Source organism: Neodiprion lecontei, chromosome 1, assembly GCF_021901455.1.
Source record: "Neodiprion lecontei isolate iyNeoLeco1 chromosome 1, iyNeoLeco1.1, whole genome shotgun sequence".
NCBI lineage: Eukaryota > Metazoa > Arthropoda > Insecta > Hymenoptera > Diprionidae > Neodiprion > Neodiprion lecontei.
This window is the reverse complement of record NC_060260.1, coordinates 35,250,195-35,273,943: the sequence shown is the minus strand read 5'-3', so window position 1 is coordinate 35,273,943 and position 23,749 is coordinate 35,250,195. Positions and strand designations below refer to the sequence as shown.

At 44.8% G+C, this 23,749-nt stretch overlaps 2 protein-coding genes across 4 annotated transcripts in view; one reads left to right on the top strand and one right to left on the bottom strand.

The window, feature by feature from the left end:
* Positions 1-22,143, bottom strand: part of LOC107223320 (lachesin-like) — a 99,551-nt gene extending 77,408 nt beyond the window's left edge. Inside the window, exons 1-2 of one of the 2 annotated variants that reach the window (XM_046746641.1) lie at positions 17,928-18,039; positions 15,550-15,744 (exon numbers count right to left, since the gene is read on the bottom strand). In XM_046746641.1, coding sequence (XP_046602597.1) covers positions 15,550-15,555 — 6 coding nt within the window. In that variant the 5' untranslated portion in view covers positions 15,556-15,744; positions 17,928-18,039. Of the gene's footprint in view, positions 1-15,549; positions 15,745-17,927; positions 18,040-22,044 lie in introns of those variants that run through there. The other variant, XM_046746647.1, reaches the window with a different exon arrangement.
* Positions 1-23,749, top strand: part of LOC107223319 (4-coumarate--CoA ligase 1) — a 73,815-nt gene that overhangs the window by 48,610 nt on the left and 1,456 nt on the right. The window contains exons 1-6 of one of the 2 annotated variants that reach the window (XM_015662967.2): positions 18,107-18,174; positions 20,255-20,470; positions 21,816-22,023; positions 22,139-22,472; positions 22,763-23,057; positions 23,132-23,675. In XM_015662967.2, coding sequence (XP_015518453.2) covers positions 20,351-20,470; positions 21,816-22,023; positions 22,139-22,472; positions 22,763-23,057; positions 23,132-23,675 — 1,501 coding nt within the window. In that variant the 5' untranslated portion in view covers positions 18,107-18,174; positions 20,255-20,350. Of the gene's footprint in view, positions 1-18,106; positions 18,175-20,254; positions 20,471-21,815; positions 22,024-22,138; positions 22,473-22,762; positions 23,058-23,131; positions 23,676-23,749 lie in introns of those variants that run through there. The other variant, XM_046746631.1, reaches the window with a different exon arrangement.

The following is a 23,749-nucleotide window of genomic DNA, read 5'->3' as shown; positions in this document are numbered from 1 at the left end:
CGACGTGCTACGGGCATAACATATGCACCTCAAAGTAAATAGAGTACCTGCTACTCGTGTAGGCGGCGGATTCTGCTGCAGAGGTGGAAGAACGTGCCTTACTCCTTGCCGCAGGATTTACCACAGTCCGTACCTACATGAATCTTTACAGAAGGTCGCAGAAACATGCACCTGCGAAACAGTTTCGCTGCGGTCGAGAACGAATGCGTACGTTCATTTGCCAGGTGGATGGTGTAGGGTCGAAATTTTCGAGGTGGGGTTGGTTCAATGGGGAAGAGAAATTTTCTTTCACGTCGTCGAGAATCGGAGTTCCCAACCCATCGGTGGAGCAACACTTGCATGCAGGAGTATCGAGCGAACTGTGTTCAGTCCGCGTTAATTTCGTCGTTAATACGTGAGCCGACAATGCGGACGTGAACGAGAGCAGGATGGATGAAAGAAAAAGCCGAGCCGTGGGCGGGTAAGAGAACGGAAGGAAGGAAGTAGGTGGGTTGACTGCATACAAGACCGCTCTGGGGCATGGCTTAAAATTAAAGACAGAGTCAATAATCTGTGACGTCCAATAAAGACCGGATTTTCCCAGCTCGGATATTCCTCGCGGTGCTTCCGGGAGTTGTTTAGGCAGGACGACACAGGTCTTGGAACAGGGACGAAGGTCGTGTACCTACGAGGCGAGAGGGTTCCTTCCCTTACGTTGTATACGTACGATATTCGTTATTAATAACACCTTTCATATAATAAATCGTTGGTGCGGATTAATTTTCGCCTGCCTTCCGCGGCATTCTCTCCCTACCTCGCCTCTCTCTGCCCGGCAACCTACCCGCGAATAACCCAGCGAGGACTGCCAAAGGCAGACTGTACACAACAGCACGCACTTACACGTGTATATCCATACAATTTTGGTTGTGCCTATGCGCCCGTAGACGAGGGTGGATACAACACACCTGAACTGAACTTATACCGGTTGCGCGCAGTGGTAGACGGCGCGTGGTTTGAAGGATCCGTTACCCGGTTTGCGGAAGGAACGCGAGCCGGTCTTATCGAAAGACGTCTTAACCATGTGGTGGATAGTTTACATAGTTAAGAAACTAGAGCCGATGAGAAGGGGCCCGCCCGCCTAATTGGCAGCCTAAATAATTAACAAGCCAGGAACGTTGGATAAACACTCTCAAGGATCAACTTGGTCAAAGAGTAACCCCGCAGAAGTTGGAAGGATGCTTTGCGTGTGTGGTTGTTAGCGGCAGTGTGCGCTGCTCGAGTCATCCCCTAAACCTAAAACTTCACCATCTTACGCCGAATAAATTACAATCCACAACCGAGGTGCACTTCAGCGAAACTTCTACCAAGCCCCATGACCCAGATATTGGCACTCGAAACTGTGACTCGAGACACCCGTAACGCTTGAACGATTTTTGCCCCTTAAGTTTGGCTGATTGTGAGCACCGGAAGCGATGATCGTTGGACTCGTGATTTCTTTGTTTCGCAACTTTGGAACGGTACTTTAATTTCCAGTAAAGCTGATACCGTTTCCGCGGAAATCCCCCGAAGTACGGAACCGATGGTAACAGAAACTGTAATTGTCTCCGCATTGAAGCCCGGTTGAAATTGATACTGCCGGACGAACGACCACGAACGGTGCCGAACCTTTCCCTGCAAAGCTCAACGCACTTCCTGGTCGAAGTTATTGGTCGGTGGGATTGCCGGTCCTAGTGTCAACCGCAATGCCGCGGCATGTCGATTTGGTAATTAGTGGAACAGCGTCGAGTGCAAGTTACGACCCATCGATGGATTTGTGGGTGATTTGGGGGGATCCGGATACGCCGCGGCGGCCGTTCCCCGTAGAATGTTGGAAGAGGCGCGTTGCGTATCCCAAACAGCTCCCTGGGTCTAATCGATATCCGATCGCTCGAGCGATACGTCAAGTACATCCCTTGGTTGACCGCCGATCGTCCTGGATGCAGGCGCGGAACGAGCAATGCCAATAATTAACTAAGTTTTCCATTAATCTTTGCGTGGCCAGCTGCGGGCACATGCTTTCTGCACTCTGACGATATTCTCGAATACGCTTTTCAGCCATTATCCTTTTGGCGTACGGGAGGAGAGATGATGAAACGACTTTTTGAACACCGAAAACCGAGGGACTCGGAAAATTCTGCGACACCAGACCAATCTTCCTCTGAAACAATGCCAGACGAGTTTTTCCCTCCCAGGGTGGGTCTCAATCAGACTATGAATCGCGTATAAAGAGCGACCGTCGCTCACATAATACAGGCACTTTTACAATTCCGGAATAATTTTCTCCGTCATTCACTCAGTCGACGACGAAAGTCAGTCGTCGCAGTCGTTGTTACCAATATGTGTCGGTCCGTAGCAGATTCTCCACGGTATATAAGTAACCAAATGGTATCCAGTCGGTGTTTCCGATGATCTGCGTAGATCTTCACCAGCTCTCATTGCGATGCAATACAGTGATAGCTCAGCGCTGGGATGATAAATTGATAGATCCGTGTATGCAGGAAAGGTTGTTGGGATTATTTGCCGTCGAGATTTAAGTGTTTGCTTCTGACGTCCGTAGGTAAACAAAAAGGTGAAGAATCGCGGTCCGTTTTTCCTGGACGTCGCACATGTGTGTCGTTTTTTGTATAGTACCTATTTCAGCAGGTTCGTGGCGAGACCAGACTGTGTTCCCAGAGTTTTCTCGCGGATTCGTAAATAAAGTTAAAAATTGTCTCGGAGCGGGGCAAGGAGAGCTCTCTAAATTGGTTCTATCAGCGCGTTCGGTTGGTCCTATATCATGCTGGAACCAGCGGCCACAGAGAAGGAACACCTCCATCTTTCAACGTCAGTGCAGCCTAGGCTGCTACAACGCAACACAGCGCAGCCAAAACGTAACCCAACCTTATCTGCCCCTCGCCCCCATCCACCATCACCGCCATCGTCGCCGCCGCCGCCCCGGGAACCTCTGAGCTGCTCGATACCCAATCCAAGTTTTTCTGTATCCCTTCTTGACTGGCCTATCGCCGACTGATTAGCCACAGCTTGATTTGACTTGATTAATAGCTCCGGCCTGTGTACGGTGCCACTGCCATTCGTCCAGCCTTTTACCTCGGTTCCCTTACCCCGAGAGAGATGAACTTATTTTAACCGAAAGCTGACTCATCCTCGTCCTCCGGCTCCGCACACTCGATACAGCTGACGCAGGTAATTGCTTCCCTGAATTTTCCTTACTCTGTTCATCCACCTTACCCTTCGCCCGGCTGTTTGTTATACGGCTATCACGACGAATCGGTGATTGGCGATAAGAGGCCTGCAGGCAGCTTCTGGAACAAAGTCTCAGACGGGGGAAAGATAATTAGCAATAAAAGAAACAACATTAGCTCCTTTGAGCGGCTGGAATCACGTATACCTTATTCCGGGCTGTACCTAGAACTGTGGCGGGGATTAGGCTGGGTCTGACTCCGGCTTTGCCTCGGCTTTGGGGACGGCATCGAGGCGAATTCCACTCGGCTTCGGAGGAATCACGTAGCGGCAGCGTTCAGGTTCGGTCAGGTCGCTTGACTTCTTGGTGAGATTAGCTTGGAAACAGATAACACCGCAAAAGACCATCGCGTAGCCCGCACCATGCCTCACTCTCCCTTCGACCTCAACCTTCAACCCTTCCACATCCAATCCTCTCCGCAGTCGGTTTGCCTCGTCTAGTGGGCACCTACAACGCTAAGAGGATGCGAGAAATCGTCTGTGGGGCAAGAACTTTGATTATCTTTCCGGAGAGAGCCGAGCAGAGCCGCGACACGGGCTTGTAGCTATCGGCGCGAATGACTCTCTGCCCCCGAGAGATGCGGCGTGTGTTGTGGTACCGCAAGTTTTCACCTTGCTACATCCAAGGCATATGTTTGTGTACTTGTATGGGGCGCCTACAATCTGGGATCGAGGTGATCTCGCCACGGATGTATCGTCCTCGGTATATATGGAAGGAAATTCTGATCCTTGTGGCGCGAGCGGCACCACGCTTGGGTTAGCTAGTGGAAGGTTTGGATTCCTCGTCGTGGAATTCCCAAGCTTCAGGCAGGTGCGCGGAGAAGTTGACTGGTATTCGCCGAATAGCAGCTTAGCTTCGAGCCTTCTTCGGGAACTGATTGTGGGTAGGTGTATCAGAATCCTTACGAGCGCTCCGAAATTGCTTTGGTGATGTGAAAACCAAAGACGAATATCTTCGGCAGAAACTTGTTCCGCTCATATGGAAGGCGAATGTGGTGAAACACTTTAACGTTCTTCGGTCCGTTTCGATTGCATTATCGATTTCAGCGACCAGTTCTGCAATACGTAGGTACACTGGAAACTTCACCTTGGAGTTCAGAGCTTATTTTCCGGAAAAAAAAGATACACCTTGAGAGTGTTGTAGCGCAGTTATTACTAATACAGTACGTATTAAGTTCACCGACATACACCGACACTTCTTATCCGCATGAAAATTGAGTTGTCTATTTATTTTTCTACCTCTAGTTGTGGAAATCGACTCGTTCAGAACAGAATACCGGTAACTGACACAGAGACTAGCTGTACATACATATTATACGGTAACTTCGTCAAGCCTTGTTTTATCGCAACTTTTCATTTAACTTCACCGATCTATGTCTGACGAGCCTCGGGGTTGGATTACCCTTCTATAATCGCCACACCTATCCATGAGACCAAAGTGACGCAGGGACTTTGAGCTTTAAAACTTTATCTCCTCATTCCATGCATCAAATATGCATTTAGGTACCGATCCATACTCATAATCGGCCGATGACTTCATTTTACGCAACGTCAATCCGCGATGCTTTCGGCGAAAAACAATCGCTACCTACACGAATCTCCAATATTTCTTCTTTGCAATCCCGTCATTCTCTAATTACGGAAAGAGTTGAAAAGCACGCATACGGCTCACCTGCTACAAAACTTGAATATTTCCTTGAAAAAGAAACAGCTAGCCGGAGGTCCCGAGGGCTGGTTCTCCGAGTGTTCGGTTCAACTCGAGGGCCAAGTGGCGTTCTAAAATCTTGAGGAAGTTAATTTGATTATAGTCATACCGGAGGTCGTTGCAGAGAAATAATTCAGCGATATAACGACAGTGCCGGCTCCCTGACTGGATGGCTGGCTTGGTGGCTGGATGGGTGGGTGTTGGAACGTGTTGGTGCAGGGTTCCCGACTCCGTATACCCTCTTCTATTGTAGGGCTGTGTAGTGGCGTCGACTGGGTGCAGGGCGCGGCTGCCGTACTGATTGGCCCCCAGCTGGGGTAGCAGTAAACATTCTCTCTCGCACGCGCGAGGCTTGCTTGGCCTGGGTTGCCGGCCCCGCTCCGCCGCCCAAGAGTTTAAGCCCGATTTAATGGGGTGGAAACGCGCGGCCCGATCAAGTTGTATTCAATTATCCCTCCCCCTCTCTCTTCTATACTACAACCCCCTTATACACGGTGTTCCGGAAAGATACTGTCGAGGACACCCGGGAGCATTCGACCACTCGTTCGCTTTCCACCTCGTCGCCTGCTGTACGGTAACAGTGCATAAACGTCGCTGATCTTACTCGACTTCTTGCTATTGAAGAGTTTCTTAGAAATTGAGTTGGGAGAACCTCAGGCTGCGAGCTACGCGAATTCAGACAACTCGTTTACATAATATAGGACTGAAAGCTCTTTGATGTCGCGCGAAATTGTTACTGCTGACGATTCAAATTTTTGATGAAATTTCTTTTTCATCCTCTGTTACGTTGCACAAGCGTGTACATGACAGCTTTGAAATTTATTTCATGGTTTCTTTAATTACGTTAATTTGTTGATCTATTTATTCGTTCATTATATTAAACAACTGGGGCACTCTGCGTCATGAAACAGCTCTTGACGCCAAAGCTCAGGAAATTACTCATCCAAGAACGGCGCCGTCTGAAACCGAGTCGTTTCGGTGACACCGCGGTGCTAAAGAGCAAACGGTCATTTCCCCGTCAGTCAAAATAAAACGCGGCATACCTCAAATTACGGTGGTAAAAAGTAACACGCTATTTATGTAACAATTTCTTACTTCTCGAAAGCTTCTCACGTGAATAACTTTTATTTTTGTACTTTTGCCGATTAGTATCGTTATACTTGCATTCCGAGCATCTAATCGCATATTAACAGCACCAAGTTTACGTCAATGCTCATTGAACGGCGCATTTAAGCCCATTTCTTGACACAGAGTTCGAACGACAATGATTCGTTAATGAATGAAGGAAAAATTTGTGAAATTTTGAACGGGGAACTCCAACATCATTTTCCTTTCTCGAATGTCTATCAATTCGTGTTACTTCGTTCCGCAGGTAGAGCCCAAGTTGTATTTTAATCAGGATATCACTGTCAGCCTGCACTTAGCGTGAATATTAATATCGATCTAAAATTTGGTTTAACAGTGACTCGTTAATGCAGGGAACTGTCCCGTCCGTTTTTTCTCGCGACACCGCGTAACCCGGCGAATCCTTTCGCAAACGGTTCAAACTTCCATCTCCTCTCTTCGCCGCAATCCCAACCCCAACTTCGACTGTGATTCGCCAGGGACGTAGTCTCGGTACATAGCGGAGGCTACGCAAAAGTTACAGTCGACTCCGAGCGGTGTACACACAACAGTAAGCTTTTCTGTTCACCCGCCTGTGCTTGACATTATTCTTCGAAGTACGTTCATCGGTGTACGTTCCATCGTTCTTTCTCGGAGTGAGGTATACGTAATTTACATAAGAGAAGTCTCCTGAATTCGCTTGATGTCACTCGAAGCTATTTGAGGTCACTTGAAATTATGACGCTAGTTGAAGTTTGGCGAAGTCATTTCAATTCACTTGAACTATTTTAAAACCTCTTCAACTCGCCAAGTCCGTTGGAGTCACAAGTACGCTGAATGCTCAGCGGTAGAATGGTCAATCAGTCGGATATCGCCTACCTATCTACTATAATAAATAATAATAATAATAATAATAATAACAATATTCGACGGAGTGGAGGAAAAACGGACAGGCTGAAGAATCAATAAAATTTTGACGAGGAAGGGAGGCGAAAGGGGCTTAAAAGTTGTCGGGAACGTTATTATTCCGAGCGTCAAAGGCTTAGACTTTGCAATAATAAGAAGGGGAAGTGTAGAGAGACACCGTACGTATACGGAGTGAGTGTAAGCTCTGACTTAAGGCCTGTTATAGCGGTGCCGTACAACCTTGGCGTGTTATACCTTTATACATGCATTATCCGGTGATGTTGATTACGGTTTGGGATCAACTGATCAAACCTGTACTACCGGTCCCTAAGTAACCGGTAGCTAATAATAAGTAGCTTAAACCTCAGAGCCGAGCAAACTTGTCGGGTGGATAATATCGGGAACTTGAGCTTTCGCTCACGCAAACCTGATACAAACTCAATTTTTACAGCAAATATGTACCGCGAAAATCCGTATTCTATTATTAATATTTATGGTACTTGAACTTTTTATGATCTGTGTTTCGTCTCGACTGGATCTACGAATAATTGTTTTAGAATAATTTCCGACAGGCCGACAACGTCTCGATATCAATTTTCTCATCTCGTTCGCCTGTACGAATTCACGTACCCATTTCTGTGTTTCATTTTGATCAAATTTCCGCGTTAACTATTGACATTAGCAATTCGTAGGAGCGGACAATTTCTATACCTCGCAGCTTGCCTCGAGGAGAGTCGTACAGGGTCTGAAACTTTACGGACATCCATCCGTTTAATGAACCATGTGCAGGGTTGCGTGATCCAAGATACCGTCTGTGATTAAATTGGGTTTAACTTCTACTGTATCATCGTGCTCATCAACTAATTACTCTCCCTTTATACCTTTTTTTCATACTGTGAATTAAAAGCTCGAGTGACGATATCAAAGGATATTTAAAAAAATGTTAATCGCGTCACTTCAGAATTCTGATGCAATCTCATTTCACTGAAATCTTCAACGTGGGCGAAATTCAGACTAACAGTGATATTCTGCAAAACGTCAAGAGGGCGAAAATGCGCGCGAGAGAGAGAGAGAGAGAGAGAGAGAGAGAGAGAGAGAGATAGAGCAAGAGGGAGACATCCAAGCAGACAGAGCTGCGGAACTAATATCGCATCTAGGTAGCTGTACGTAGTTTCTTGCCGCAAAACACTGAGCTGCAAAGCGATATTGCCTTCTCGTATACTCCTGTTCGTAATTAGGCAGAACATCGGTCTTCGCGGACGCAGAACGTCCGATGTAAATTAGATCCAGCGTACATTTGTTGACCCTTGTACAAAACGCCGACCGAATCGCGATTAGTCGCAATGCCGTGCAGTGCGGATTCCGAATCGGATATACCATACATATACGCTGAGGATAAATTACTTTATCGCTTCAAGTAGTAGAAACACGCGTGCATGGCAAGCAAGGCAAATAGGATAACGTTTCTCTTCCGTATGGAAAACGCGGAACCGGGATCACCGCTGCATTGATGCCGAATCAATTCCTATACCTCCCATACATGCACGTATAATACATACATATGTGCCTCGGCAATCGGAAATCGATAGCAATTAATACACAGCGAATATTTCAGGGACATGATCAAATTTCGCGGAGGAATTTAGTTTGTCTCATCCGGAGAACACGTACGTATACACGATGGTACAAAGTTCAGCGCGAAACGCCACTTCGTCATCTTTAAACGCTCCAACGCACGCGGCTCAATGGTTTCGTAGTTTTTTTTCTTTTTTTATTCGTCGTTAGTTGCCTCGGCTTAGCAATCGCCGGTATATTCGAAAAATGAATTCATCGCTTCACAGCGTTGCGAAAATAACTACCGAATCTCATGAGAGAAAAACGAAGCTTCGCGATACTTGATCAGAGAAATTCCGGTATACGTTACGACTTAAGGATAATCAATATCATTCCCACTATTATATTCCGCACATTTTCCTCCTCATTCAATCATTGCCCAGCAGAATTTCTCCCCTCGACAGATTTCATTCAACAAAATTATCATTCCCGTTCCAGCGTCTATTTACAGAAAAGGAATTTTATCTCTATAATTTTCATGCAACCAAAGCTAAGTCGGGCAGAAAGTTTCCGGCGTATAACGAATGTGTGTAACGTGAATTCGATCACGTAACTGTGCAAGGGATATTCACAAAAGCAACATTAAAGGTGGTCTCTAATTTCTCCAGTAACGTTCTCAACGTTTTATTTGTTTAGACTGCTGCTGCGAAACGTCCAGACGTCAAACAAAATAAGACCGACTCCTGTGCAGATCTCTCAGTTTTTTTTTTTTGTTTCGAGAAGATCTCGGCTGATTAACGAACGCTCAGCAAATTGAATCCGACTCGGTTTTCGGACCTCGTATGGCCGTCACAACAAGGTTTTTAATCCTCTCCCTGCCCCCTATCAATCTTCCGCAGTACACCGCACCTCCCTCATCCTCAGCTACGATACAGACATTTTCTACTTGGGCGCCAAAGAGTCCGTAAAAATTCTATCGAACTTAGCGATTAGGGATTATACGCCGGGGGTTCGACCACTCCTCTTCGTCCTGTCTTCTCCGAATCGCGTCTGACGATCGGAAGGACGTTTTTTGGCGCGTCCAAAATAGCCTCGGAGTTTTGGTTCTTTTTTTTTTCCTCTGCCATTCGGAACCGCGTACTGAAGGGTGGCGTTTCAGCCTCCGGGACTCTTTCTCTCGTGCGTTCGGCAGGACGAAAACTATGCGAAGCATGCCTTTTGCGGTTCCTCGCTGCGTCGCGCTGCGACAAAGCAGACCCCGAGGCTTGGGCGGGGTATACATTGAAGCTGCGATGAGGATGCCGAGTTGTACACGCGTGCATGTCGTAGCCTGCAGATACTGACACACTTGCTCTGGTAGAATCTCGCCGAATTAACTCAGACGACGAGCAAACGTTTCGCCGTTTCGCTGCGCAAGCTTTCGCCTTCGCGAGCTTGCCGTGCGCCAGTGCAGCCAGGACTTCGAGTCCTCGCAACCTCGGCAGCGAGGCATCGAAGGCAGAAAACTGTGCGAAGGAACGAGGACGACATGCTCCTCTGGTCTGCCGCCGCCTTCCTTTACGGCGCAAAACAATTTCTGCGCATACTTTGACAACAACGCGAGCTGTTTCACCGACTTCTCCTCTTGCCCCTCGAGCCGCGACGTGACCGGGAGACTTTTATGTCACGGTCCGGTGTCTCCCAAAAGTCACTGCATACCTTGTGTGAAATTTATTTTTTTCACCCCCAGCTGACGGTCACACGTCGATGAATTTTCTGCTAAACCATACTAATTTGATTTACGGTCCGCGTATACTGTACGGAATTACCGCAGGCCTGCTGCTCTATCTCGCCCTACATGGAATAAGCTACATAATCGAAAGGTGCCTTTTTCAATTACTGACAATGAGGTGTGAATGAAGTTGAGGATTGCTGCACGATGAGGAATAAAGGTCCGTTTCTCCGTCCACGTTATTGAGAGTGAAGAAAATTTCACTTCGTATTAGTACTAAGGTTTCATTTCTTTCGTATTAATATTCATTCGTCCTGCTATTCTTTCATGACCTCTCCGAAATGTATATAGCTTCGAATTACGCTGAATACAGGTATATTTCAAGATGGATGAGAATAAGGAAATTCCAATGTTAGAAATCAGGTCAAATTCCAGAGAGATAAAAATGTACAGCAACGCGTTGTATACCTAAGTAGATATAATACGTACCACGATGCGCTCCTGAAGCCGGAGCTTCTTTTCCCGCACTTCCGATAAATAAAATTGAATATCCGCGCAACAATTCTGTAATTACGTATGAACGTTCAACTACGGTAAAACAATTTTCCGGTGTTTTTTTTTCTCATCCTCAGCACGAAATATCGATCAATTGTTTTCTTTTTCTCCTATAAGCTATAACGTGATTATATTACATTTTCAACGGTGATTACCAGACGTTATAGAAATAGTTGTATAGCAGAAAGGTGAGAAAACGGGATGCACATCCTGTTAAAAATCATCCCTTAATAAATGGCAACGATTCTCGGTGTTTCCAGAGGTGCGGAAATTTTCCGTTTTTAAACTTTTTCAGGACCGGTGAAAGTTTGCGGCTGGCGTGGTAAAAAAAAAAGGGGGCAAAGGGGTGAGAACGAATTAGGGTGCAGACGTGATTGAAAGCGCGAAGTGTTGAGAGAAAAATGGTAAATTTTAATCGACGGGGAAAAAACCCCGCGTGTTGGCTGACGCGAGTGCAAACCGTGTATATATGTAGCATGCACCGATTATTTCACGTTACAGGAATGAATAATTCCACTTCATTGAAATGAGTTATTATACCTAATCGCGTGAATTATTTAACATTGAAGGTAAAAACAATATAAGAGAATGTAAAACGTCACGGCGCTCGAAATCGTCGACGTTAAACGAACGACTACGTTAGGCCTGAATGATCCAGTGATGGGTTCGAATTATTTTTCAATTACACCGGTGATTCCCAGCTCCGTTAATCATTTGCCGAAATTGGGTATTCGCCGAGGCTTTTAATGCCGAGTAATTCAGAGCTACCGCGTCTTTGCGTCGATATCGACTTACCTACATAATTAGAGCGGGGCCATTTAACTCTCATCAAACTCGCGGTTCACCCTTCGAACAGCTTTGATGTATTAACACCGGGAACTGTACGCGATAGTATCACGTGTCGAATTTGACAGCATCCGGTTTCGGTTCTCATCGAATTTATGCCGTCCGTAGGTATTATCCGCATATTTCGCTCATTTTATTCCTTCGCCTGAGATCGTGAATAACGCGAAACGTCTCGGCGGAAGTTCCTAACAATCTGCAACAAAGGAGCAAACTATGAGTGCCTCTTCCTTATTAGCATCTTTCCGCGGGAAGGTAAAACTGCAACGCGTTCACGGAACGGCATATTTTCGAATCTCGTTATTTTCCTCGAACTACAAGACCGGCCAACCTCCGGGGCTTTTCTTTATCTTCGCTCCATTTACCGTTCCCTTTCTAAAAAAACTACCAAGTCAACCAACAAATGGAAAAAAACGTCGGTATCTCTTTTATCTTCCAACTGAACCGTCTTCTCTCCCTCTTTCCTGGCTAGTTTCGCAATAAATTGTAGCCTGAAATCTACGCGAGGCAACCAGCGCGTTCCGTCATCAAACAACTTTCCTAGCAATAGGCATTTTTTTTGACCATCTTTACATAGTATATATATATATTTACTTTTGAGTTTGCATAAAAATACAAAAGTTAAATCAGCAGCGTGTATTTATTCCATTACAATTAAGATCAAACAAATGTCACTGAAAAATTTCTCTGCGAAATTATATAATCGAAAAAAAACTCGAAGGTAAGCGGAATTTCGGCACACGAGTTACGGATGCATACGCGTACATCACACGACGTATTAAGAGTACATTTACGAATCCTCAAAAGAAGAAAATGCGATTCTTGTAACGGGCCATTATAATGCTTTGCGATTTCGAGAGCGAGTGAAACGGCGGTATAAAACTCATGTCGAAAGTCAGCGGATCCTTTGTGAAATACATCCCGCACTCTCTGGGCCTTTTGTACCAATTTGAACCACACAGGGGCATGACGAGGCGGCGTCTAACCTTGTCCGCAACCCTCCGTTCCCGCAGCTGTACCCTGACCCTTGGCTTTCGTTTCCCGACTCTCAGCCGCGGGCTTCTCGGTCCTTTTAAATGGATCGAAAAAGCCAGGATAAAGTAGAAGAGAAGAGGTCAATTTTTGAGATTCCTTTTCCTTCTTTTATCCCGCCTCCTCCTTCCTCGTCCTCCTCTGTTTTCCGCTTTCTTTTTGCTCTAAACTTTATAAAGAAAAGGGGCGGGTGGAGAGACGGATGAAGCGATACATAGCGTCGGCCTTTATTATGCCCCGAGGACTGTATACGCTCCCTAAAAACAACTCGGACAGAGAGTATAGGAGAATAAAATAAAATAAAATGAAATAAAATAAAATTGGAATACCGAGTAAAAGCGTTCAAAGCGTGGCGGGTCAATCGTGACTGATTTATTGGAATTTTATAAATTACTCCCGAAATACCTGCGCCGGATTATTTTTCCTCAGTGTGGCACGTGAAATGGGAAAACGAAACAATTCCTCGGCCATCGTGCCGCTCTCGCACACCTGCCCGATTCTCGTCGATAAAAATTTCTATTTCATCGTATCACGTGTGGGCGAATTGTCGCAAAAGGCGCGAGGCATTCGAGTTGCACGGATTGGCCATCGTCTCGGGCGAGGAACGGCTTGACTGAATAATTCGGGTGGGGCCCGGTGACAGATGCTCGTGATTAACGGGCCGCCACGCTCCTCAGATAAGGAAAGACGACGCGGGATGCCCGGCTCGGCTACATTCATACGTAATAGGCAATACACTTTGGCTCTTTGTTTCCCCGGATTACCGATATCTACCCTTGACCATTCCCTGCCCCTCCGAAGCATCATCCATCACCCAACCCGTCATAACGCAACAGCTAGCGCAGCGAACCATGTCCGACAGTATGGCTCATTGTCAGCTGATCCTGACGCAGCCTCCAAACTTTACCTCTTCGGTCTTTTCATCGTGGAAAATATTTTATCGCGGTGGATACAAGAAGAAAGAGGCTTACCGCGTGGATCGCAAACTTGACGACGTTCTAGGTTTCGAGAAAACTATATTTCTTTCAATCGACAGTTTTCTTCGGCTTGAAATTCACGCGGTGACATTAATGGGTCGGCGGAACTGTACCGCGTTTATGAAGCTCGGTAGAATGCGGCTAAAGTTCGATCGCATTCTTCAACTTACGTTAATATTGAGTACATAATTAGGAATGTTTTGAAGAATTTTGCACATTTCCCTGAAACGTTTTCCCGCTAAAAGCACCTCGAACAAAATATCCGACAGTGAATGAAAATCGATGATAACGTACCGTCGGATGTAGGCAGCGCGTAGTTTACCGAAACGTATCGAATTGGCTTGTGCCATATACGGCGTAAATTATGCAACACATCAGATCTATACGAGAGAAGACACGAAATTGTGCAAATCGCGTCGAGATTAATCATCGAATGCATGAATGTGCGTAATAATTTAAGGCAGTAACAATTATGACTGTATGTATCAGGTTCGGTGACAACCGCCGGGGCATTGGCGTCGTGTTTATAATGGTTGTAGGATCTCGCAGGGGTTGACAGATTGCTCGAAGCGATACATATACGTATAAGCGAGAGTCTACACGGTGAGGAATTTATGTTATTTACCAAAGAAAGGGTAGAGGTTACTTACACGTATACGTATACGCGTGGTATCTATATGGGGAAAATGCCGCCCCCGAGAAGACTGAAAGGTGTGCAAACAGGCGAGGTGGTAGAAAAAGCGTTTCCCCGTGTTATTTATTGCGCGGACCGATGAGTGTCATTTAAAATTTCGATATAAATTAATTTAAGGGGCGAAGGGGTTCCTAGGCGGTGCTGTGCAGTGGGACGGGGCGTAATGGCTCGGAAAATGAAGTTCTTGTAGCTTGCCGAGAGAGAATCCCGCCCTCCTCCACCCCCACCATCCTCCACAGTCTCTCGAGCTCCTCGCCCCAGCATCCTCAACCCCCTGCACTCGCCTTTCGCAAAACTCGCCGCCTCCGAACGCCGACGAACAGTTACGAACCGGCGTTGCCTCCTGAAATATCCCTCCTCTCCGAGGGTGCAGCAGCCCTCTCTGCTCCCATCTCCGTCGCTATTATCTTGAGTAAACAGACTCTACCTGTGCTTCCGCGAATGCTAGATAGAGTCGTATGTTATCAAAATCCTTTCTTACTACGAGCCCCCGGTGATACTAATTTTCAAATATTATTACGTCCGCTGCTTGGCTAACCTCTTTGCATACCGTATAATACCTGCACACCCTACTTACAGGTTGGCTCCAGCACGGCATTTTCGCTCATCGTCGGTGTAAGTACAATAAAATATCTCTCCGTGACTACAAAAGCTTTGACTTCAACATTTTTAGGGTGGATAAATTTATAGCAGAAAAGACGAATACACTGAGAAACAAAAGACCACTCGCTTCGACATCGAACGAATGATTCAAACTTAGTAACACACCGATTTCGAGTAATTTCGATCCATTTTTACCTCATCGTGGGATTTTCCTCAATTTTTAGTACAACGAGTGATTTTCATTGGTTTTCAACGTTATTTCCGATTTCCAATGATTTCCGAGCATTCCAGGTGATTTTCTGGATAGAGTCACTGGAAATAGTTGAAAATCGCTGAGATACCATTGCAAAACAATTGAAATTACTCGATAAATTGGAAATCAACGAAAGAACGTGGTAAGACAGTAAAAGAAGACTGCAGATAATGAATAAAGAAATATTTCAATCGCCTCGATCGATTCCTCGTTGTTTCAAAATACATTTTAAAGTTTCTTTGATTTACGATACAACATCAAACCGTTAAATTTATGACTTTAGTGCCTGAGCGAACGGCTGACTCCGCACTGATAACTACACATAAGAGAAGACAATTGTTTTACTATACATACCTGCATAAACCGCAGCGTGTTTGTTTTTGGCGTAAATGTTTCAGGGAGTTTCGAATATCGAGACTCTCAACCTTAGGCCAATTTTCTGAAATCCGGAGGCACACGTTCCAGATTCCCTCTATGTCCACGTCTAAATTCCGGGGAGCCTCTGTGTCCCTCGAGTCGCGCACATTCCCGCTTTAGAACCTTGGAGCACTGAAATGCGACGTTATGCTACAGAGAATTTACGATTTTCAAAGTTACCCAGCTGCTGAACGTCGAATAGCGGTTGTGACATGCGTCCAATAACCGCGGTACGTACAGACGGCGATTTTAACTCAACTTGAAAATCGGCTTGTCGGCTACACAGACGCGAGCATCTCTTTGGCTGTGCGCATGTGACAAAAAAACTTGGACAATATCACGCACTAAACGATAAAAATTTCCCAATACGGTATTTTATAGATTTTCGACCGTATTTAGACTCTGGCTCGTTCCAGAATTGAAAGTACTGTCAACATATAGTCCATAGTTCGAATATTCCTTTTCATTTTTCACGGAAATTCAATTAGCTCCGATAATTGGTTTTTCATTTATGACAATTGACGCGGAAAGAGGCGCGATATTTTGAAATGATTTTTCAAACACTCGCGTGGTTGTATAAGATTGTTGTTCATACGTCGGAATTTCACTGATCACTTGTCACTATTATTGCAAAAAATACTGTTTTCAAAGATGACGAATTAATCCGGGTGAAGATCGTTAATCGTGCCGAAATGAAAGTACCACAGTAAATGAGCCCAACATGCAATAACGATTGTCTTAAAATAATTACTATTATAGGTACCGTTCAAATTAATGAAGAAATACGTTAAAAAAACAAGTTCCGACACGTTCAAAGTTGCAAATCAACTATTATCAAGTATAATCGGTTGATCTCCCTAAATATATAAAATCATACGGTTGCCTGTATCGCGAAGCCGAATGATCCGCGGCGAGTGATCGCGGCTCGACTTTCGCCCCTGCAGTTGCTGCAGTTTCCCAGAGAAATGATAACGATTATGGTTCGAATGCAGCCGTGTCGTTGTCAATGGCTACTAATTATCTGGCCGATGCACCGGGCTGGCTGTCAGTGGTGGACAGTAGCGGACAGCGGTGGGTACCCGAGGGGACATCGTGGACCCGAAGCTACAAATGTTTGCGGTCGTGTAAACCGATACAATTTATGCTCGGCGTTCCGGGCATGGGATGGTATGGGAGACTATGGGTAACCAGCACCGCGGAATCGGCCAAGTGTTGGCTGCCCCTACCCCCTTTCAACCCCCTCCATTTGCTCCACATATGCTTGCACGAATCCGCGATATTTGAACCCCGTGCGCGTGCCGCGTTCTGTATCAGTTACACCAAGCCGCAATGCATAGCTAGACCAATTACAACACGATCATCGCTCGCCCAGAACCATGACGTCAAATTATTCGACATCCCCGTTGTTGCGTATTCTGTTGCATAATATGCAGCCTTGTTGCATCGCATTGCACTGACTAGTGTATGGTTATCGTACATCGATCGCGGCTGTAAAATTATATCTAGTCTTACTTTTGTCCCTTTGATTTTAAAGAGATTAGAAAAAAAAATTTTTTAATCCACACCAAAGATTTTAATTGCGTTGCAAATTATTCCGAATTTTGAAAACACCCAATTTTTACAATTTTCGAAAGTGTCTGGGGTCCGTCGTCGTCGAATACAGTCTCGGCTACATTTGACGCAATCAGTTAGAACTCGTTCGAAATCTTGAGTCGTTGAATTGATTACTTTTGAGTCGTTATGAATTTTTACCGTTACAAATTTTGAACGAAATTTTGCTGTAGATTTTCCTATAGGGTTTATTGATTGAATAAACTGAAAACGGAGTGAATGAGAAGCCCCTGCGCAGTACGTTTGCGAATTAGCCTTAGCTAGGGAAAACGAACCGGCAATTTTACGAAGAATGAAGACGAGCGCGAACGCGCGTGATAAACACTAGCGGCTTTTGGAAAACCAATATTTATTGCACCGTGTTGAAAATAATGGTATGCCGTAAATTACAGTGCAAACAGGTTCGCATTTTGGAGACCGCCGCTCTCCATGCCTGTTGTTTTCTACACGCATGAATCTCAATGTTTTCAATCGTATATTTGTCAAATATAAAAAGAAAAAAAATGCATATACATATATATGTATATATACATATATAGGTATATTTCACACTCGCACCTCGCGTTAATATACTCTACGAAAAAAAAATTCAAATTTTCTTTCTCTATCGTCAGCGAATGCTTCGTGTAATGTAATCCATTTCCAGGTCTTGTCAAATTCGCGAAAAATTTATGAAAACGTCACAGTTTCGGTAGTAAGCTTACTTGAATTTTTAGAGCGGATTTATGCCGCGACGAGTTGATCGCTGATTGTGTGTCGAAAACTGGGTATTAGACTCATCGTTAAAACGATATCGGATTCGTCAAGACGTCGGCGAAACTGGAGAGGGGCGAATATACGCGGCGTATCGAGAGCCAAGGCGACTGCCGTACTAGAGCGGCTGATTGTTCTTCGTACACTCTGTAGTTATACAAAGTGAGCGCAGCTGGTTGCCAGCGCCTGTTGCTTATCGTAAGTGTCTTTGCATTAGAATCGTATCGCCAAGAAACAGGCACGCACGGCGCAAATAAATACTCCGGCATTACACCGACGTTTCATCGTTTACCAAATCCCGGAAATCGCACGATCGATCAAGGCAGACACCGTGAAACCCATAAATTTTCGCAATATTATACGCTTAGCTCGCTTTACACGATCGATCGTACACTTTAAATGATCCGGAAAGTTTCTCAAAATCGTAAAGAATTCTTACATATAACTACGACGATCTGTTGTAACAATGTCTTATAAATAATAAACGACAGTGAAAACGGCGACGAGTTCAATTTCGCGTTCGAAACCGAGGATTGTATAATTGAAATTCATCCAATTAGTACGATAACCTCCAGTGATAGCTTGCTTTTATCTGTGTTATCGAAATACAGAGAACATGTTGTAACACCGCGCGTTATAAAACCGAGGCGAGTCGACCTTGCAAGTATTGAAAAATGTCCTCATGACGTCAGAGCTTGGTTTTCAGCGCCATTTTATCACCGGATAAACTAAGTTTTTTAGTTTAATGGAGGCAAATCGTAATTTTTGGAGTTTCAAATTACCCGTGTCACACAAATTAATCAAACTTAATCAATAATATATTTGTTCTACTATCCGCACGCGAAAAAATACAGTCAACCAGTTTTCACCTGGTTGCATTGAGTTGATTTTTTTCCACCAAATCACGCGTTGCAAAGTTTTAATCCGAATCAGCGTACCGAAATTTCTAAAAAATTAAACATGTCAGTGACACATCAAGCGCATCCGACGCATATTATGAGTACATAATTTTATTCAGGCCAAATTTCAACGTCGAATAACTATCTGCTCGATGCCACCGTCGAGTAATGTAATTGGCTTAAAAATCTCAGCACGTTCCTGTTCCATAGCAGAGTGGAATAGTTTGGTAATCGAACCGCACTCATTGCATGACCTGATTAATTAATTAGTTGCAATCAAGGAAATTCGCGGAAATCAGAAAAGATTCAATAATTGATATATTACTATGCTCGGAGCGTCTTGAAATAAAGGAAATCTACATTTTTGGATTATAGCTTTGTAATTTCGTGCATTTTGATTGAGCCGATTTGATTAAAAAACAAAAACACACACGCACAGGCAGAATATTTATTCTCTCTTATTCGCCCTTTCAACGAGTCTTCGACGTATCTCGAGATAGACCGTAAAGTTCATTTCCCTATTATATGTTACACGCTAAAATGTTGAAGATTGAACACCGAATTCGCACGTTACAATTAGCGCTGCTTATGTCATCGGTGTAGAGATAGAAACGTTTCACTATAACGCGTAAATGGCACTAGATTTCAGGTGTCACGATAGCTGGCTATAGAACACAGATGCCTTAGCGTCTATGAAGCCGACTGCAATGAGGCAGAAATTTACAACGGGCAAATGTCTGGAGTATTGTTAGAGTACGTCGAGACATTGAGCGTCTCCTCACTCGAGTTTGACTCGAGTCTCGCGACCTCCGACTTCAAATAACCCCAAAATTACGTTTCATCCTCGTTACTACACGCCTCGTCCCCGAGTTCCCCATAAACTCTCGAGTCTAACTCACCGACAAACTTTAGGAGTACGTTTGCTGTTACTGCAATGATATCATTGTGTGTACATTGTATGTAGATTATACGTATGTGGTATATAAAAAATTGACGAAGAGTGAAGAATCGCTTGGTACTTATAGGTATATCGGTGCAGATTCGACTCCTCAATTTCATTTATACCTACAGCAAATTTTACAACTACACCAACATAAAAATAACAAGATTGTAGATCAACAAGATCAAGATTGTATCGTTTGAGAAGGACGTCGTACGGAACCATCGTAATTTTTTTTTCTAGACGGAGGCGCCAAAGCTACGTTAAGCTCAACAATACGTTTTTTGAATCGAACAACATGTATTTTTTTTTTTTTTCATAACATCGCTAATGAGAGCTGACAATGAAAATAAATAGCATTAATGAATCGCGAATAAATTGTTGTCAGCCGTATCGTTTAAACAGCATATTCAGTTACAACTCGTGTTTATTTTTGTAGGAGGACCGTTTCCAGTTAATGAGAAGAGTGAATGGGATGATCGAAAATAACAAACTGTAATAAGAGGAAAAGTCAGAATAAACTTACAAGTACAAGATGTCAGCGGATAATGAAAAGGTGATAAGCAGCATCATTCCGAAAACTCCAACGCCTCGAATGTCTCTTGGGCAGTACATGCTGAACTGTCTACGCAACAATGGAACAAGCGTTGCACAAGTACGTATAATAGTTAATATTATTGTTACAATTATCATTATACGATTCTAATAAACCTTGCCTCACAAATTTTTTGAACGCTCAAGTAGCCTGTTTTGTGGTAATAAAAAGTGATCAGAGCCTCGTCCGACGACAAGTGACTGATAAACGATCGACAATATAAAATCGAGACGCCTTCCGTTCGATGAATCAACGATGAATGGTACTTTACGTTTTAATGAACGCTATTCAAAAACAGTTCCGCGGACGAACGGATCGATCAATATGTCGGTTTCCCAGTTTACTCCGTCTGCTCGCTGGACTTTTCCATCTTTTCTATTAAAGCTTGCCCCCGTTGTGAATAACACTTGTCAAAGTATGATAAACAAAATTTAACCGCATTTTTATAATTCCGACAGAATTGCGTCGAAAAATTCAATCACAAGTTGTCAGAATAATTTCTTGCCTTCTACACGAACGGAAAGGATTATTTGAGTCAAGTGATATTCGTTTGATTCAACTAAATGCTATAGTCAAATGTGGCGAACATAATACTTACTTGATTCAACAAAACACTTTTGTCGGGCGAAATACTTGCGAATCGAACATGTGCGATAGTTTTTGCTTATTTGTAGCCAATATCAATTTCGGCGACTCGAAACTTTCTTCGTTGATGATAGATCTGATGACAAATTTGTCTTACGTTGACTGTATCTATCTTCCTAGCTGACTACCGGGTCTTATAACTATCTCTGAGGCTACTTTCGAAGCGGGAATGTTCACCGCCTAGTGGTTGTTTGTAGTACTAGTATACTGATGTTTACGATGGATATATTATCTACTTGTTTCAAAGCAAGTGGTGTTCCTTTTACCTCGTAAACAAATTAGTGCAACTGATTGAACCAGTTACGCCAAACAAGCTCCGGTTAGATCAACAAAGTATGGCGTTCAATCGATGTAAATTTTTTGTTGGCTAGATTCATATCCCTATTTTATTTGAAGTACCTAATTATTTCTGACAACGAACATGCGTCTTGAAGGAACAACACACAAACTTCAAATGAAACGATATTTACTTAACTCAATTTCGGAAATACATCAAGAGATTCACCCGAATCGATACTTCACTCGATCGCGACGAGAAAGGCTTTTGTTGAATCAAGGAATTCGCTTGACTAAATCATTTTGACAAATCAACCAAATCGAAATTGTTGAATTGAAGTCATCGTATTTCGAACAAACAACGGATACTAGATTGAAGAGAATGGCATCCAACAAAATCTATTTTGTTGGTTCAAGAACTCCTTTCCCTTCGTGTACGAACTTCTCAATCGATTCACCTAATTTCAACACTGATATAAAACAGGTCGACGCTGTCACGGGAGAGACGCTCAAATACAACGAGATATTAGAGCAGAGCATTCGTTTGTGCGAGAGTCTACGTAAACGAGGGCTTAAGAGCGGTGATCACGTCGCTATTTCAAGCGAGAACCGATTGAATCTGGTCATTCCTACACTGGCTTCGCTTTACTTGGGCGCAGCGATAGCTCCCCTGAACCCAACTTATTCGAAAGGTATATTCAATACTTACGTACCGAGACTGATTTTCAGTTCCGTCGTTGACGGGACGAATTTTCTGAATTCGCCGCTGATCTTGTCCTTCTAAGCTTGTACCTCCGCTATACACAGCCGAGCTGTTGCACGCTCTGAGTATCTCAAAGCCGAGCATAATCTTCGTGTCACCTCGATCGGAGAAGCTCGTGCTGGAAATAATCGACGAGATGAATCCGAAGCCGCTGGTCATTCAACTCTCTTCGGATGCCGATTCCTCGGGTATTCCCACCCTAGCGGACATCCTTGCCGAGACTGAGCCAGTCTTGGAACTTGACAGCTTCAGTTGCGTCGAGCTTCAGGGCTACAAGAAGCAGGCCGCTGTCATTTTGTGCTCCAGTGGCACCACTGGATTGGCAAAAGGCGTCATGCTGTCTCATCACAACCTCCTGACTCTGGTCCAACATTTCAAGTGAGTTCGTACCAGGTTTAAGTTTTTGCGGGAATGTTTTTGTTGGCTTGAAAAGATGTTCCCTCGCACGCGTGACGGTGCTAGGCATTTGCCGGGTCGACGAGAGCACTTAGCCGACAAACGCGGCAATCGGAATGTACGCCCTGTAATAGTCAGGGCGCAGCAATAGGGTCACGTAATCAAGTAACTAGACCGAGAGCACCGGGGCGAAGATATACGTATAGGTATATAGGGTAGCGGTAATAGCAAACGCGACGAGTGAATGTAGATACCGAAATTCCAACTTTCAGGAATCCGGACTTCGTGAACCTGAATCCAGACCGTCCGCTACTCGGGCTTTTACCATATTTTCACGGTTACGGTTTCTCACTGGTTCTCGGGCTGATAGCCACCAGAGGAAAGGCCATCGTGATGAGCGAGTTCGACCCTCTGGTCTTCCTCAGCGCCATACAAACTCACAAGGTGGCGATCGTCCCGCTGGTACCGCCGATCATGGTGTTCCTCGCCAAGCATCCGATCGTCGCTAAATTCGACTTGAGCAGCATTCAAGAGATCATTTGCGGCGCGGCTCCGCTCTCCGAGGAGGTTACACGATTAACGCACTCGGTTGAAAATACCAACTCGGTATGAAACTTACGCGTTGCTCATTTCCCCCACAGATTCAAACGGCCGTGATGCGACGTCTCGGCGTCCCCTGCATCCGTCAGGGTTACGGCATGACCGAGACCACGGTGATAGTGTCCCTGAGTCCAAAGACGAAGAACAAGAGCGGAAGCGCGGGAATCATATCACCCGACACTTTGTGCAAGGTTGTCGACGTCGAGACTTCCAAGGTTCTCGGTCCCCGGGAACAGGGCGAGATCTGCATCGCCGGGGATCTCGTCATGATGGGATACTGCGGTGACCCCAAGGCCACGGCAGAGATAATAGACAAGGACGGATGGCTTCACACCGGCGACATCGGCTACTACGACGAGGACGGCTACATCTTCGTCGTCGATCGCCTCAAGGAGCTGATCAAGTACAAGGCCTTTCAGGTACCGCCGGCCGAGCTTGAGGCCATTCTGCTTAAGCACCCCGCGGTCAAGGATGCCGCCGTTATCGGCATCCCGGATGAGAACTCCGGGGAACTGCCGCTCGCCTTTGTTGCTCGACAGCCTGGAGCTCAGGTTTCGGCTGAAGAAATTCGAAAGTTCGTCGATGGTAATATGATAAGCGTAATAAATTAATGATCGATTAAAAACGAGAATTGAGTTGTTATGAACAGTTTCGTATTT